Source organism: Bolinopsis microptera, chromosome 9 (assembly GCF_026151205.1).
Source record: "Bolinopsis microptera isolate Bmic1 chromosome 9, MBARI_Bmic_1.0, whole genome shotgun sequence".
In the NCBI taxonomy this organism is placed as follows: Eukaryota; Metazoa; Ctenophora; class Tentaculata; order Lobata; family Bolinopsidae; genus Bolinopsis; species Bolinopsis microptera.
In genome coordinates, this window is record NC_087080.1 from 13,444,111 (window position 1) to 13,458,691 (window position 14,581).

The 14,581-nt window shown below is 38.3% G+C and overlaps 2 protein-coding genes and 3 non-coding genes across 7 annotated transcripts in view; 1 reads left to right on the top strand and 4 right to left on the bottom strand.

Annotated features, from left to right (window-relative positions):
- The window catches only part of LOC134821331 (formimidoyltransferase-cyclodeaminase-like), an 82,269-nt gene that overhangs the window by 17,559 nt on the left and 50,129 nt on the right, over nucleotides 1–14,581 (bottom strand). Inside the window, exon 7 of one of the 3 annotated variants that reach the window (XM_063832065.1) lies at nucleotides 2,600–2,674. The exons of the other annotated variants lie outside the window; for them this stretch is intronic. Within the exon in view, the coding sequence (XP_063688135.1) occupies nucleotides 2,600–2,674 (75 nt within the window). The remainder of the gene's footprint in view (nucleotides 1–2,599; nucleotides 2,675–14,581) is intronic. 3 annotated transcript variants of the gene reach the window in all.
- Nucleotides 8,155–8,265, top strand: LOC134821476 (U5 spliceosomal RNA). Its single transcript, XR_010161014.1, has one exon. It is a non-coding gene; the product is annotated as a U5 spliceosomal RNA (small nuclear RNA).
- On the bottom strand, nucleotides 8,673–8,783 carry LOC134821477 (U5 spliceosomal RNA). The gene has a single exon (XR_010161015.1). It is a non-coding gene; the product is annotated as a U5 spliceosomal RNA (small nuclear RNA).
- LOC134821479 (U5 spliceosomal RNA) lies at nucleotides 10,150–10,260 on the bottom strand. Its single transcript, XR_010161016.1, has one exon. It is a non-coding gene; the product is annotated as a U5 spliceosomal RNA (small nuclear RNA).
- The window catches only part of LOC134821332 (fatty acyl-CoA hydrolase precursor, medium chain-like), a 53,960-nt gene continuing 50,122 nt past the window's right edge, over nucleotides 10,744–14,581 (bottom strand). The window contains exon 2 of the mRNA XM_063832068.1: nucleotides 10,744–12,649. Coding sequence (XP_063688138.1) covers nucleotides 10,843–12,591 — 1,749 coding nt within the window. The 5' untranslated portion in view covers nucleotides 12,592–12,649 and the 3' untranslated portion in view covers nucleotides 10,744–10,842. The remainder of the gene's footprint in view (nucleotides 12,650–14,581) is intronic.

Here is a 14,581-nt window from a genome sequence, read left to right on the forward strand (position 1 = left end):
AATTCTCATTTTCACTTATATTAAATAAAATCATATGTATCATATGATTTTGTAAACATTGGCCGGTGTATCAAAAACCGGTCCCCAAACAAACAATAACCATAAATACAGCCCAACACCGTGGAGGTGCTAACTTTATTTTAAACTATTTGAATTTAAGAAGCACGGAGCGGCTCACATTCACACATGACTTTGTTAAGGTCCTGGTTAGGACGATACCAGAATGTCTGGCATTTTATCACGTGATATTGTCACTGATCATCAGTGATATCGCCCTGAGTGGTAGCATTACATATTTACATGTCATATCCAAAGCATGTTCGGCAACTCTTGAACAACTTGTCTTATGGTCCTGCTTAATAATTGAAATTCTAAAGCTGTTGGTGTGAAAATGTAGCAAAGAGTGGTCCCTTTGCTGTGCCAAAATTGTTTTACAACTTTCTGACAAAGCTAGTGTGTGCCTTGTGAGAGCGGCTTGAGCTCCAAGCTGGCCTTGCCTGGTCAGTATTGGTATATTACAAAGAGAAGCATTTCTTTTTGATGTGTAACAATCAAAGAAAAATTTATGAATAAATTTAAAGAGATAAAAGTAAAGCCTGACGTCAGCAGCCGGTGATCTAATTTTCAAGATTTGACCAAACTGTTCACTGATTAGCAGGGAAACGAGGTGACTAATTACTGATGCTCTACAGCCAATTATCGGTAATTACAGGGCTGGTAAGGGATAATAAGTGTACATTTATACCAAAATATAACTAAATAAATGTAAATCAGGACCAGTGTGTTAAGTTGACAGGAATCGTCATCCTTATAATTGGAACGTTTGCTACACACACACACACACACACACACACACACACACACACACACACACACACACACACACACACACACACACACACACACACACACACACACACACACACACACACACACACACACACACACACACACACACACACACACACACACACACACACACACACACACACACACACACACACACACACACACACACACACACACACACACACACACACACACACACACACACACACACACACACACACACACACACACACACACACACACACACACACACACACACACACACACACACACACACACACACACACACACACACACACACACACACACACACACACACACACACACACACACACACACACACACACACACACACACACACACACACACACACACACACACACACACACACACACACACACACACACACACACACACACAAACACACACACACGCACACACGCACACACGCACACACCCATCCTACTTGATTTCAACATCTTGTTGAGCAAAAGAGAGCTAGTAGTTTAGAATAACATGGTAGCTAATTCTGGTTCATTTCTGAGAGCTGGTGGTACTTAAGTCGTTGAGTTCTTACTTTATTATAATCAGAATTCAGATGCACTAATTAAATACTCAGTACAAGGAAACATCATTATTTTGGGTCAACTGTGGTTAACAGAAGTTGAGGGGCACCTGAAAGCCAGGTGTTTATCTCAACTCTGTTATCACTAATTATCACTAATTAGCATCTATAAAGTAATAGGAATAAGTTGTTGGATGAGGGCTCTCTGACATGCAGCCACCTGTAATATTACAATTAATACCGGCCACAGATGTCAGATTATCTTGCCTTTATTAGAAAACTTCTCTCGAGTCACATATTACTTTAGTTTGCAAGAAATCAGATTTTATTAATTCATAAATTTCGTGACCATATTTTTATCAAGTCATCTACTGTCTTTTAGTACAGAGCTTTACTACACCAAATTCCAAAGCCAGCTCGAATTTGCTGCAAAATTAAACGTTCGTCAGTTTAGATGCTCAACTTTAACAAAGCATAAATATTGAACATGGCTAACTTTTTTTTCAGGCCCAGCAGAATTTGAACTAGCTACTACACTGTTATTTTCGCCGAACATTTGCACTGTGATGATATGATAAAAACAGTAGAACACTAAGCAGGGGTAGCGTTATTCCAGTAATCTGCCCTCCTTAGATATCAACAGGGGCTAAAGAATTTGCGCTCTATATATCGTCAGACAATGTATATATCACCATGTGGCTTTAAGAAAATCTTGTTTTGAGTAGAAGGAAGAATAAATCACTGAGAGTTCAACCTTAGGGAAATAAATTCGCTTTGTACTAGAAGTTCCCGCCACAATTAATTTTGATCTGTAAACAGTACCATTTTTACATTTTACAAGGAAAACAGAAACCATCAACTCTAACTCCAATAATGTAAGAGAACATTGTGTTGACTCAGTGTGTTGAGTATATTGATAATTAAACAAAAGGAACCATAAGACAAGGTACTGACGTAGGTCGTTGTCATGGCAACACGTGACTATTGTATTAACACATACGGTCCGTGAACAAAGAAAGTGAACAGATATCGTATATCTGTATCTCTCTTTGATCTTTCATTTCATGTTTAGGCCTATTTTCATGTCTTGTGACGAGTTGATCAGTATTCAATCATAAGCTATCTTTCCAGAAGTTAGCAGTTTCGATTTAAATTCTAAAAGAAACTTGTGAGGATGACGTTTACCTGCCAAAACAGGACAAAGTATTTCTTCTCGAACAGATGCATTTGATCCAGGGTCTCCGTCTTGAACAGCTGTTTCTGAAATGGTTCCTGTTAATGGTCCCTGAAATGGTTCCTGTTATTAGTGAACCGTTACGCTTTTGCGTACTTTACAGCGTGGTCATTAATCTTAAATTTACGCGCCCTTAAAATTATAGCTTACTAGACGTATGCATGATATATTTGTTATTTAAAACACTTTAAGGATCAACTCGAATTTTCTAGACAATTTTTAAAGCTAATTTTGTTAAACTATAACAATATGCAGTATTCTTACAACGTCTAATATTCAGCGACAATTACTATGGCTAGACATTTTTTTATATTTTTTTAAATATTTATTTATTTGTTTTCTTTTTAAATATGCAACCTACTAAAACCAATGGAGCCCTCCCCTGGGTCATTCCTCTCGCATTTGCGAGAGTCGTCCCAAAGGTGTAAAAGGCTAGAAATTGATATTTATTTATCATAAGAAGATGTGGATAGCATGGTTCATTTTAGCTGCTGCCATCGTCGGATCAGCACCAGGTATTGTCAAGTTTTATAATATTCATTCTGTTTTTGGAATGTGTAGGTCTTCATAGTTCATTTAAAGTGTAACTCATTTCATCAGGAATTTGATTGAGCTACTACTATCAAACTATTTTCAGCTACTGGAATGATAAGATGGCCAAATGATCAGAACACTCTGAATCGTGCAAAGACAACAAATGTTGACAATCTCCTTACAGGGTCCCAGCTTAACATCAGGTAAAAATATCTACTCTAGTACTATCTTGCCTTTTAACCGAATACATGGTGATATTCGATTTCTAAATGTCAGAAAATTAAAGGGATTAGATGGTCACTTTTGAGCACTGAAGATTGTAACCATACTTTCTTAGGGCACAATTTAACAGCGCTAATGAGGCACTGATAAAGTTCATGACTGAAGCTGGCATGACAGCTTTCTCCTTAGCTGTAGCTACAGATGGTGCCACTGTTACTTACGGAAACGACAGAACCAAGGTTTATACGTTATACCTGATTTGAAACTTTTACAAAATAGCAAATATACAAATGTACAGCAAGTCGAACAAACATATAAAATGGGCCGAAATGTATAAATGCTATAAAGCGTGGGTCAGTGAAACAAGTACAGAGGACAACTTTCAAAACAGGAGTTTTATGGCCGCCCAAAGTCTCAATAACATCACCTCCACCTAGTAATAAAATTATGAAATATGAAAAGTGTGAAACAATCAAATAATAAAATATTCAAAATATATAGTTGTCTCTTAAATACAGATAACGTCTGAAAATTCTTAAAATAATCATCACTCCTTCATATACTGATCAGTGTCCGAGAGTGTAACTCATGATGACTTCTTATCACGGCTACATACCTTCCCGTACCGGATGTAGTGGTCGAGATGAGTCTGTTCCGCCCTCTTCTTCTTCAGGTCAGTGACCAGATGCTTCCTTGTTGCTCGTTCTTCGCGGGATCTGTCTGGACATATCCATACATCTTTGTGATTCTCCCTCAGTCTCCCTGTTTTCATCAGAATCTGATGAACCGCTGTTGAGCTTGGGACGGTGATCTTGACTGGTCGGATAGCCGTACTACCTGGCCTCTTCCAACCGACTCTAGTCGCTTCGAAGTGAGGTTTCTCCCCGATCTCCTCCAAAACTGCGGTAACTAGCGCTGGAAGCTGTTCTTCCTCCTCTTCTTTCAGCCCAAACACGATCAGGTTCTTGCTCCTGTCCTCCTCTGCAGCCACACTCTTCATCACCTTCTTCAGGATTTTACTGTTGCAGACCGTACCACTTGCACTGTTCTGTTGAACAGCTGCACTATAGTTCTGAATCCCTGACTCCACCGTTGTTTGGACTGTCTCCTCAACAGACGTCTTAAGCAACTGTAGTTGTTCGTCCTTCTGCATCAGCAGCTGGCCCTGCAGTCTGATCACCTTTTCTTTGTCTGCTAGTGCTTCCGTCTTGAAGCACTCGATGATCTCCTTCAAGAGATACATCTGACTACTCTGCCGACGAACAAGGTCCACTGCATCCACAATCCAGCCAGACAGAGTCTGTTTATCCTTAGTCTTGATCTTTTCACGACTATCGTAGTCAATTTCACGGTAGTCTATATGCAGGTCTTTTTCTAACTGATCGGACCAGCGTGCAACACAGCCTTCCACATCTTCCTGTTGATCATAGTTGAACTCCTTAATCAACTCCTGGGATCGGGTCAAAGTTGGGTCATCCCCCATAGTGTACTTGTATAGTAATGTACAAGTACACACGCAAAGGTAAACTACGCGGTAGCAGCAAACTGAACTTATTGCAAATTTACAAAAGATAAGAGAGCTCGATATTTGCAACACAAGCTACACTGATTACACACATGATATCATATACAAACAAAAAATATATTTGTTGATCAAATTTGATCGATTGAATTTATGTTCCAAAGTTAACCTTGGTAACTTAATTACATCTTACCAACAGCTCACATCCACAATTCATTAAATTCAGTTTACAAAAAATCTGAGATCACCGCTAAAAGAGGGTGAGATTTACGACTACCAAGTAGACATTACAAATGAGGGGTACTCTACAACTTTCCGGGGAGAAGAGTTGCAGGTCACTCTCTACGCTAAGTCCGGTACATTTAACTTTTAGTTTTACAATCTAGATAAACCCGTCCAATTTCAGGGTCCATAGGTTCTATTATAGTATGATGAATAAATTTTATCAAAATGTTGATAATTCAACAATATTATCACGAAAGGTGCGTTTAGCCTCGCCGTTGTAACTGGTGTAAATCAAGGAAATTACTTTTCATTTTGCGATATCATCGGGCTGCAAATTCACATGATTGCTATAATGGGGTTAATCAAAGTCAAATCAAGTACGTCGAGGTTGTTTAAAACGAATTTAAAAGATCTCGCATTGTACTGGTAACTACTGGTAGCTACTGGTAACTACTGGTAGCTACTGGTAACTACTGGTAACTACTGGTAACTACTGGTAACTACTGGCAACTACTGGTAACTACTGGTAACTACTGGTAACTACTGGTAACTACTGGCAACTCTCCTAGACTGGCAGTGTATACACGTGGATACAGACTTTCCAGGTTACGATATACACGAGGGGTACTCATCTGGACTCGAGGACTGCTATAACAGGTACCATGATATTGATGTATAGATACCTAGGCACTTTGTAGGTACTTTATAGATTATGCTACATTGTGCAGCTAGCAGGGCATTTCAATTTATACACGGATATTATATAAATATATCGTAAATTATCAATTCAGTGAATTAAGTATAGTAGTTCCTGCAAGTTGATAATCCTAGAAATTAAAATCAGGTACTAAACATAGTTTAATAAATGTTATTGACTTTTCTTCCTGCCAGGTGTCTGAATATGAAGAATTGTGAAGCTTTCCTGCTCCTTTACAAAGGAAGTATTGGCAATAAAGAAGTCAACTGGTGCTGGTGTAAGAGCAAGAAGTATGGTAGAGGAGCAAGGAGTTATGTTAAACTCAAAGCAGCTAACTTGGATTGTTTCATTGGTTGGTACTATTGCAAATTTTAGTTCAATATCAAATAAAGACATTTCCCGGAACTGATTTTTATGATTTTTTACATTTAAAACATTGCCCACTTATATGATATTATGTTTTCTGATGTTTGGCAGTATATTCTGTAAATATGTCTCTTTATTTTAACTTTGTAATAAAATATTATCCATTAGATAACACAGATGTAAAGAAGTTGGAGGGATCTGGGGGCGTTTTTAACGAACTTACACTGGGTACACCACTACTACTAGGTATTGTTTAGCAGATTAGAGTTTTAGGGTAATCATCTACAACACAGTACACACCAGTATTATTCACAAGATTGTATATGCACTATATTATGACATCACATGATATAAGGTATATTTAATATTCTAAGATATTTAAAGGTATATTTAATCTATACTATAATTTAAACTTGACGAAATTTCCCCGGCAACGGGGACATAGAAGAAAAAACACCGAAAATCGACCTCAAAATGACCCTCTGGTGATGCCAAACCCAGCTCGCAAATGGAGTTGAAACCTCGCCATTTTTAGCAGGGTTGTAGAAAAAGGATAGGAATAGGCTATAGCATTCTTAGAATTTTGATTTAGGCTTTAGATTTTTTATAATTAACGTCGGAAGTGAGGTAAAATAACCGTTAGAATAATGTCGTTATTTTAGCAAAGGTTTACTGCGCTGTTGCGTAGCAACGTTAAAATGCACGTGCGCGAGCAATAACATCTTAACTACGCGCGTTGTTATGCTGTATGCTACGTCATAATTTCAAAACTAGCTCACATTTACGCTCACGCTATGACTTATATTCATAACTTTGGTTGTGATTGGTATTTTTTGATGCGGTAAAAAGTATCGTTTTGGGAATCCGAAAACTAACAACGCTGTCGCCATTGTTAAATAAATTCCATTATGTCTACTGTATAACAGAGCTGTATGATGAAGAGAAATTAAAACATAACTGATTTTTAAAATTTCCTCGAACAAAGCTTTCGACTAGCGGGTTTCTAGTATCCTATAATATGAAGACCCCCTTAAGTTGTTAGACCGATGGCCCAGGTTTTAATCTCAGATACATCACAAGGAAATTATATCCACCAGCGGGCTAAATTTGCGCCAGCGAGCCCGCTAGTTAAAGGGCCTGATATTTCTCAGCCCGCTGTTACAGCCCGCTGATATAGCCCGCATGAAATTTTACCAGTAACGATATAGCCCGGAGACAATCAAGGATTATGAATGAAAGGGAAGGGGTACAGTAAATCGGGGTTTATGTTAAAATCTTACTATCTTACTATATATATAAAGCGAGACGATATTTATATATGTTTATCCGCGGCATCAACTTTGACGCGACTTTCCGCAAAACCGTAAAAGATATACAACTGAAACTTTTTCTGCCATACTGATCCGGATATTACACATATTATACTGGATAGCCTCAACTCAGATATCTTATGGGTGATAATCCACTTATCCAGTTATTCTTCAAGTGCTCTCTGAGCTGACAAAATATAGATTCTTCAACTATATTAGTCCCAATTGGGACGCCCACATGATATTATGTCAACTATAATCACAAATCAGGCGTTTATTTGGCATAGACAGAGTCGACTAGGGTGACTACACAATATTTAGATAACGACACAATATTTAGATAACTATTCCACAACTCACTTTGGGCTATGGTTTAGGTCTCGTAATTTATTGATTTACAGTTTTACAAAGCTATTAATCTAATCTGATTTTAAAGTAATCGGACCCTATACGCTATTAAAAAATAAAACATGTGTTGATTAGTTTTTATTAGAGAATAACGCATAATTGCGTCATACTTTAGTATAAAATAAACCGGAAATAAAATTTCACAGATTATATGACTTTCTTTGAACACAAGGTAACATTGTAAATGCAACCTACATATAACCAAATTTCATTTTGAAGGGTAGTCTGGTCTCATTGCATCACGAATAAATCTTTCGCCTTTTACTAAAGATTTCCGTGCAGTGGGGCAACATTACAGACATTTATATTTTTCTGTAGTCCTCTCAGAGGACACACCTTTAACAAGAGAATAAATTTCCATAACCGATCCAATCGGATTACGACTTATTTTTGAATTGACAAGATCTGATTTATTGATCTTCTCTGGTGAATTAGTAAAATGCGCCCCTTTTGGGGAATCTTTACGTTTTGAACAGACACATTCATATTCCTCCACTGAAAATGAGATAGATCCCAAATAAATTACGTAAATAATTAATCGGTTCGAATATCCATCCCTCATCTCAAATTCTGTTGAAATATAAGATATTTAGAACTGAAATTGGCATAACTTTGGTTAGATCAAGAATCAAGACGTTGCAAAATACTCTCGACCGCGGAGCACTACGATTTTCACGCACCCAGTTACATAGTTGGGCACAACGCGACAGTCGGGGAACATTTGTTTCAGGTTGAAGGTGTGTCCTCTGAGAGGACTACAGAAAAATATAAATGTCTGTAATGTTGCCCCACTGCACGGAAATCTTTAGTAAAAGGCGAAAGATTTATTCGTGATGCAATGAGACCAGACTACCCTTCAAAATGAAATATGGTTTTATGTGGGTTGCATTTACAATGTTACCTTGTGTTCAAAGAAAGTCACATAATCTGTGAAATTTTATTTCCGGTTTATTTTATACTAAAGTATGACGCGATTATACGTTATTCTGGAATAAAAACTAAATAACACATGTTTTATTTTTTAATAGCGTATAGGGTCCGATTACATTAAAATCAGATTAATAGCTTTCTAAAACTGTAAATAAATAAATTACGAGACCTACATCAAAGCCGGAGGTGTGGAATAATTATCTAAATATTATATGCTTTTTAATTACGCACGAAAAAACATTCAAATGACGAACAGGCTGTTTTGAAACAACATTCCCACGACTTTCGGGAAACAGAGTTTAAATTTTGGGGCCCAAAGTAGCCTGAAAAGTTTTCGAGCACGAAAATTTATGTAAATTTCAGTTCTAAATATCTTATATTTTAACAGAATTTGAGACGAGGGATGTAAATTCGAACCGAGAAATTATTTACGTAATATAGATACGTATGTGATCTATCTTTTTTTTCAGTGAAGGAATGTTAATGTGTCAGTTCGAAAAGTTAAAATTCCCCAAAAGGGGCGCATTTCACTAATCAATCAGAGAAAATCAACAAATCAAATCTTGTTAATTTCTTTCAAATCGTAACTGTACGTGATCGATTATACACATTTATGACAATTTGGTAATCTAGCTAGGCACACTTGGGGCACACTTGGGGCACAAAATTGTATTCCCTGGGGCACAGTTGGGGCAGATGCAGTTGGGGCACAGTTGAGGCAAAAAAATGACCTGAAGCAGAGTTTTAGTAAACTAAACACACTTGGGGCACACTTGGAGCACAACTTGGGGCACACTTGGGGCATATACAGTTGGGGACCAATCGGGGCACACTTGGGGCACAAATGACTAAGGTTAACAATCTTCTGGTGTAATAATAAGTAACAACGTTTCTAGAGATAGCCCTCTGTGAGTTCATGTGGCGAAAGCGTCATAACCTCACCCGATCGGACTCATCTGAGCGAAGAGCCTTTAATAGCGAAATCCCTAAGCTTATGAGAAGAGTATTATCCTGAATAGTTGAATGTATAATTTTATTAATGTATATGTATTGGTTGTATTGGTATTCAGGAATTAGGTTATTTTTAATTAAGTTAAAAATTACGTATACGTTGTTACTTATTATTACACCAGAAGATTTTTTGCCTTAGTCATTTGTGCCCCAAGTGTGCCCCGATTGGTCCCCAGCTGTGCACCAACTGCATCTGCCCCAAGTAATAAAATTTTGTGCCCCAAGTGTGCCTAGATAGATTACCAAATTGCCAAATTTATTCTCTTGATAAAGGTGTGTCCTCTGAGAGGACTACAGAAAAATATAAATGTCTGTAATGTTGCCCCACTGCACGGAAATCTTTAGTAAAAGGCGAAAGATTTATTCGTGATGCAATGAGACCAGACTACCCTTCTATATGAAATATGGTTTTATGTGGGTAGCATTTACAATGTTACCTTGTGTTCAAAGAAAGTCACATAATCTGTGAAATTTTATTTCCGGTTTATTTTATACTAAAGTATGACGCAATTATGCGTTATTCTCTAATAAAAACTAATCAACACATGTTTTATTTTTTAATAGCGTATAGGGTCCCATTACTTTAAAATCAGATTAATAGCTTTGTAAAACTGTAAATCAATAAATTACGATACCCTTATCAAATTCCAAGGTGAGCTGCGGAATCGCCATTTACAAGACCAAAAGTGTTGGGCATTAATCTTTAACGCTCGCATTACTAAATAAAAATTCATTGATTTATTTTTAGATACAAATATCCATACAAAACGGGTCACTGAATTTAACAATAAAAATAATGAACTAAAAAGCTAATTTATTTGGGGATCTTAGGTCTGATTATAAGTCTGAAGAAACGTGGATACTAACTGAGTTTGCACAATTCTAGAAATAACCAAGGAAAAAACAAATGTTACTAATACTGAAATTTGATAAGAGTTGTGTACGTCTTGTACTTCACACGAGTTCATTTCATTTGTTTTGAACGCCATATTTAACTAAATCTAATTCAGCAAGTTCAGCGCAAATATTCTCCTGAGGCTTGACACTGGTAACATTAGCAATAGGAACAGTGGTCTCATAAAACATGGACTTCGCCGGGAACACGCCCCACCCATCATCAAACTTCTTGTCTTTTGCCAATTTTTTGACCATATCAGTATAAAGCAGCTCGAATCTGGTGTCCCGCTCCTGGGGGAAGAACCAGTCTGCGTCATGCCCAAAGAAAGCAGCTGCATCGTACGCATGATACGCTGGGAAAATAGAGGAATGGTGTTTGACATAGAGCCTGTAAATGTCTCTGTTAGTACTGAGTGCCATAGCCTCGGATACATCGTTAACAGGGCAAGTAGCTCTCATGTCAGCTGTCAGGAAACTCCAGACTCTGGTAGCTGCTCTACCCGGGTAAAGTTTGTAAGAGAAGTCCAGCATGTCTGCTTTATCGGTTATATTCTTGAAAAGTAGCTCCATGGTGTCGTTAGCTTCTTTACTGTTCTTGAAGCTGGGGATGTTCATGAAGTTCTCTTCCTCCATGGTTGACATTATAATAGGAAGAGGTTTGTTAGGAGTGAAGGTAGCATCCTTGAGGTTCCTAGCAGAAACAGTAACTACAACCGGGTCTACCATAACCAGGCCCACATACTCAGCCTGCTCTGTAAACTGCATGGGGAAAAGGAAGTACGCGTCTCCAGCGTCAGTCTCAAAATATTTAGTTGAGAACTTGTGCGCTTCCATATCCATGAGGCACTGCTTGCGTTCTGCTAAAGTAGCCTGAGGACACATCTGATCGACTAAGTGTCTCTGAAACTTATCCCCATCAACATGACTAAACCTCATCTCAGGGGCAGGGCTCTGTGATATGCCCGCATGAAACTTGTTATTAGCAAGAGGCGAGCAAGCAAGTGCGACCACCGCTGTAGCACCTCCACTCTCCCCAATAACTGTAACTGAGTCAGGGTTACCACCAAACCCGGCTATGTTGTCCTGTATCCAGTCTAGGGTTGCTATCATGTCTCTGATACCGTTGTTAGCGTACACTCCCGCTGCCTCGTCCCACAGTTCCTCAACAGAACTGAAACCAAGAAACCCAAGTCTGAAGTGTATGTTCACTGTGACTGCGTCCACCGCTTTCGTCACTTCATTGCTGAAACTGTAGCCCTGATTAGTTCCCTTACCTCCAGCTAGACCACCACCGTGTATCCAAACCATCACATCCTTACTACCCTCCAGATCAGGAGACCTCACAGTAAGATACAAACAATCCTCGCTCCCCTGTCCTCTACTGCTAGCCTGGATACACTCAACCTGGGTACTGTCTGTTGCGTTGAATATCTCGGAGGGGTTGGATACAATGTGTCTCTCAGGGGGTCTGAAGCGGAGAGCTCCGACAGGAGGTGTAGCGTACGGTATGTTGTGGAACTCGTGGATCCTTCTCTTACCATCAGGCAAGACTGTTGTTTTACCAACTATTATCCCCCCTGTTTTAGTTGCAACTCTGGCTTTTTGCCCACTGATATCCTTGTAGACTTCTTCTTTAACCTCATCGGAAGATTTTCCCTCTTTCAATGCCACAAAAACAAGGACAAGTGCCACGGCTACACATGTTAAGAAAGTGAAAAAAGCAACTCCAATAAGACATATTCTCTTGTTTCGTCCCGCTGGTTTGTGAAATGTTGCCTGTACTGTTGTCTCCGCTGGTTGTACAATTTCTTCTTTATCCATATTCAACTCAGGTGAACTTTACATTCTAGTAGAGTTGAGAAGAACAGCTGTAGTCTCTCTCTCTCCCTGCTTAGAATAAATCATATATTTTTAGTTTTTAACGGTTTCTTGTACATGAAAAGATATGTACAATCTATATAAGGTGTATAATACGAACGTTAATGGAAAACAAGCTGTGGCTCTAGAACAAAGAGGATGAAATAATCTCGAAAAAGTTCCATAAATATAATACATACAGTCAAACAGTCTGTATACCGGGCCTAATATATATACATGTGCGTAATTAAATAGCAAACTATCGTTTAGATCAATTAACTAATGTGTAATTATAATTAATGAAGCGACATGTAAGCCAAGTAGCTCAGATACACGATTAACAGTCTTAATAACCATTTAAAGTGTATGTTAATCTTAATATTAATACAAACTATTCGGTACAAGCTAACAAAAATACAAGAAAAGAACGTGCGTACTTTGATAGTCTCGTAAATCGCTTCTTAATGGATGAGTTGGATGTGTTCCTATAAACTATTGCATGTTGAGTCTTTTTAGTTTCAGCTGCATACAATCATAGGTGCAGATTTCGTTTTGAGGTGAACTTTTAAGTTCCCGAGAAATTTCTTAAGTTTGCTTTTTTTTCCTCCTCGGGCACATTCGTAACCTACGGGCCAGGTAAACCTAAACTACATATTATATTGACCGTTATGTACGTCGGTATCTGTTGAGGAGCCAAATCATCTGAAAAGCCCTAAACCTATAATTTGCTCAGGCACGTAGCGCGGCCCCCAGCGGGGTCCAGGTAAGGGGCGGACCACATTGGCGGGGGCTAGGGGGGCGCAGCCCCCCGGAAAAATTTTGCGAAATAGGGTGTTTAGGCTAAATTGAAAGTTTAATGAATTTACAAAAATGTATGGGTTGGCATAATCATTGCCTACAATCCTGACTTGAGTAATTTACCCCTTTGAGACTTTATTTTGGGTTGAAAATTGAGTTTATCGAGAGGAAGTGAAAAATCTCTGGTTCAAATTTGGATTTGAAACCATGTTTAATTTTTTCTGTTGAGGTCAATTTTTTGCGCAGAAAGCGTTCGATTTTAGGGGAAAAATTTATGTTTGCTTTTAATTTTTATGGTGCCGACGGCACCTGAAATCGACGAAATCTGCAGGGGTGCATACAATCAGCCCACAAGCTTATATTTAAATACATTCCACAGTCGAGGAAGTTAGAGCGCATTCTCAGAGTAACAAATGTTTAAAACTGTTAGTTGACGAGCTCACAAATTGACCGCTAATGATATAATGATGTAATGAGCTTGAAGCTAGGTGCGGTTAAATAACGACAACAGTGTAAAAACAGATCTAAAAGAATCAGTACGTGCGAGCAACAGTGCTAAAGTGACAACTAGGAAGTCATATTATCTGTTGTGTTAGAGCCAAAAAGCTGGACGTGACTACTGACAAAATCATGTTACACCTGGACAACAAATAGCTACTAATGATCAATTACTATCAAATTAAATCACACGATTGTGCCAACCGATTATAAATTCAAAGTATTGAAATAAAAAATAAGATTTAAGTATTAGTACACTGGTCAACACGCTAAACTAACACGCTAACACAATAATAACGAATAAGAAGACACTAAACACACAGCTAGCAGTACTTAGTGTAAACAGTTATGTAGTTCTATGTGCTACTATTACAAACCGTGTTGAGTATCGACTAAAGATAAATATTCAGTGTACAGTGTTCAGAGCAAGATACTCAGGTTTGCTCACATGCAGAGAGCAACAGCAGACAGATAGAGATACACACGGACAGACATACACAAAGACATACAGAACTGAGAGAAGCAAACAAACATAACAATGAACGTATAACAGCATCTCATTACACGGTGTGACGGTGTGTACATACTTACACAATGAATACAGAACTAGGAAGGGGACTCCGTCACAAACATGACAGTACATACCACAGTGCCAATC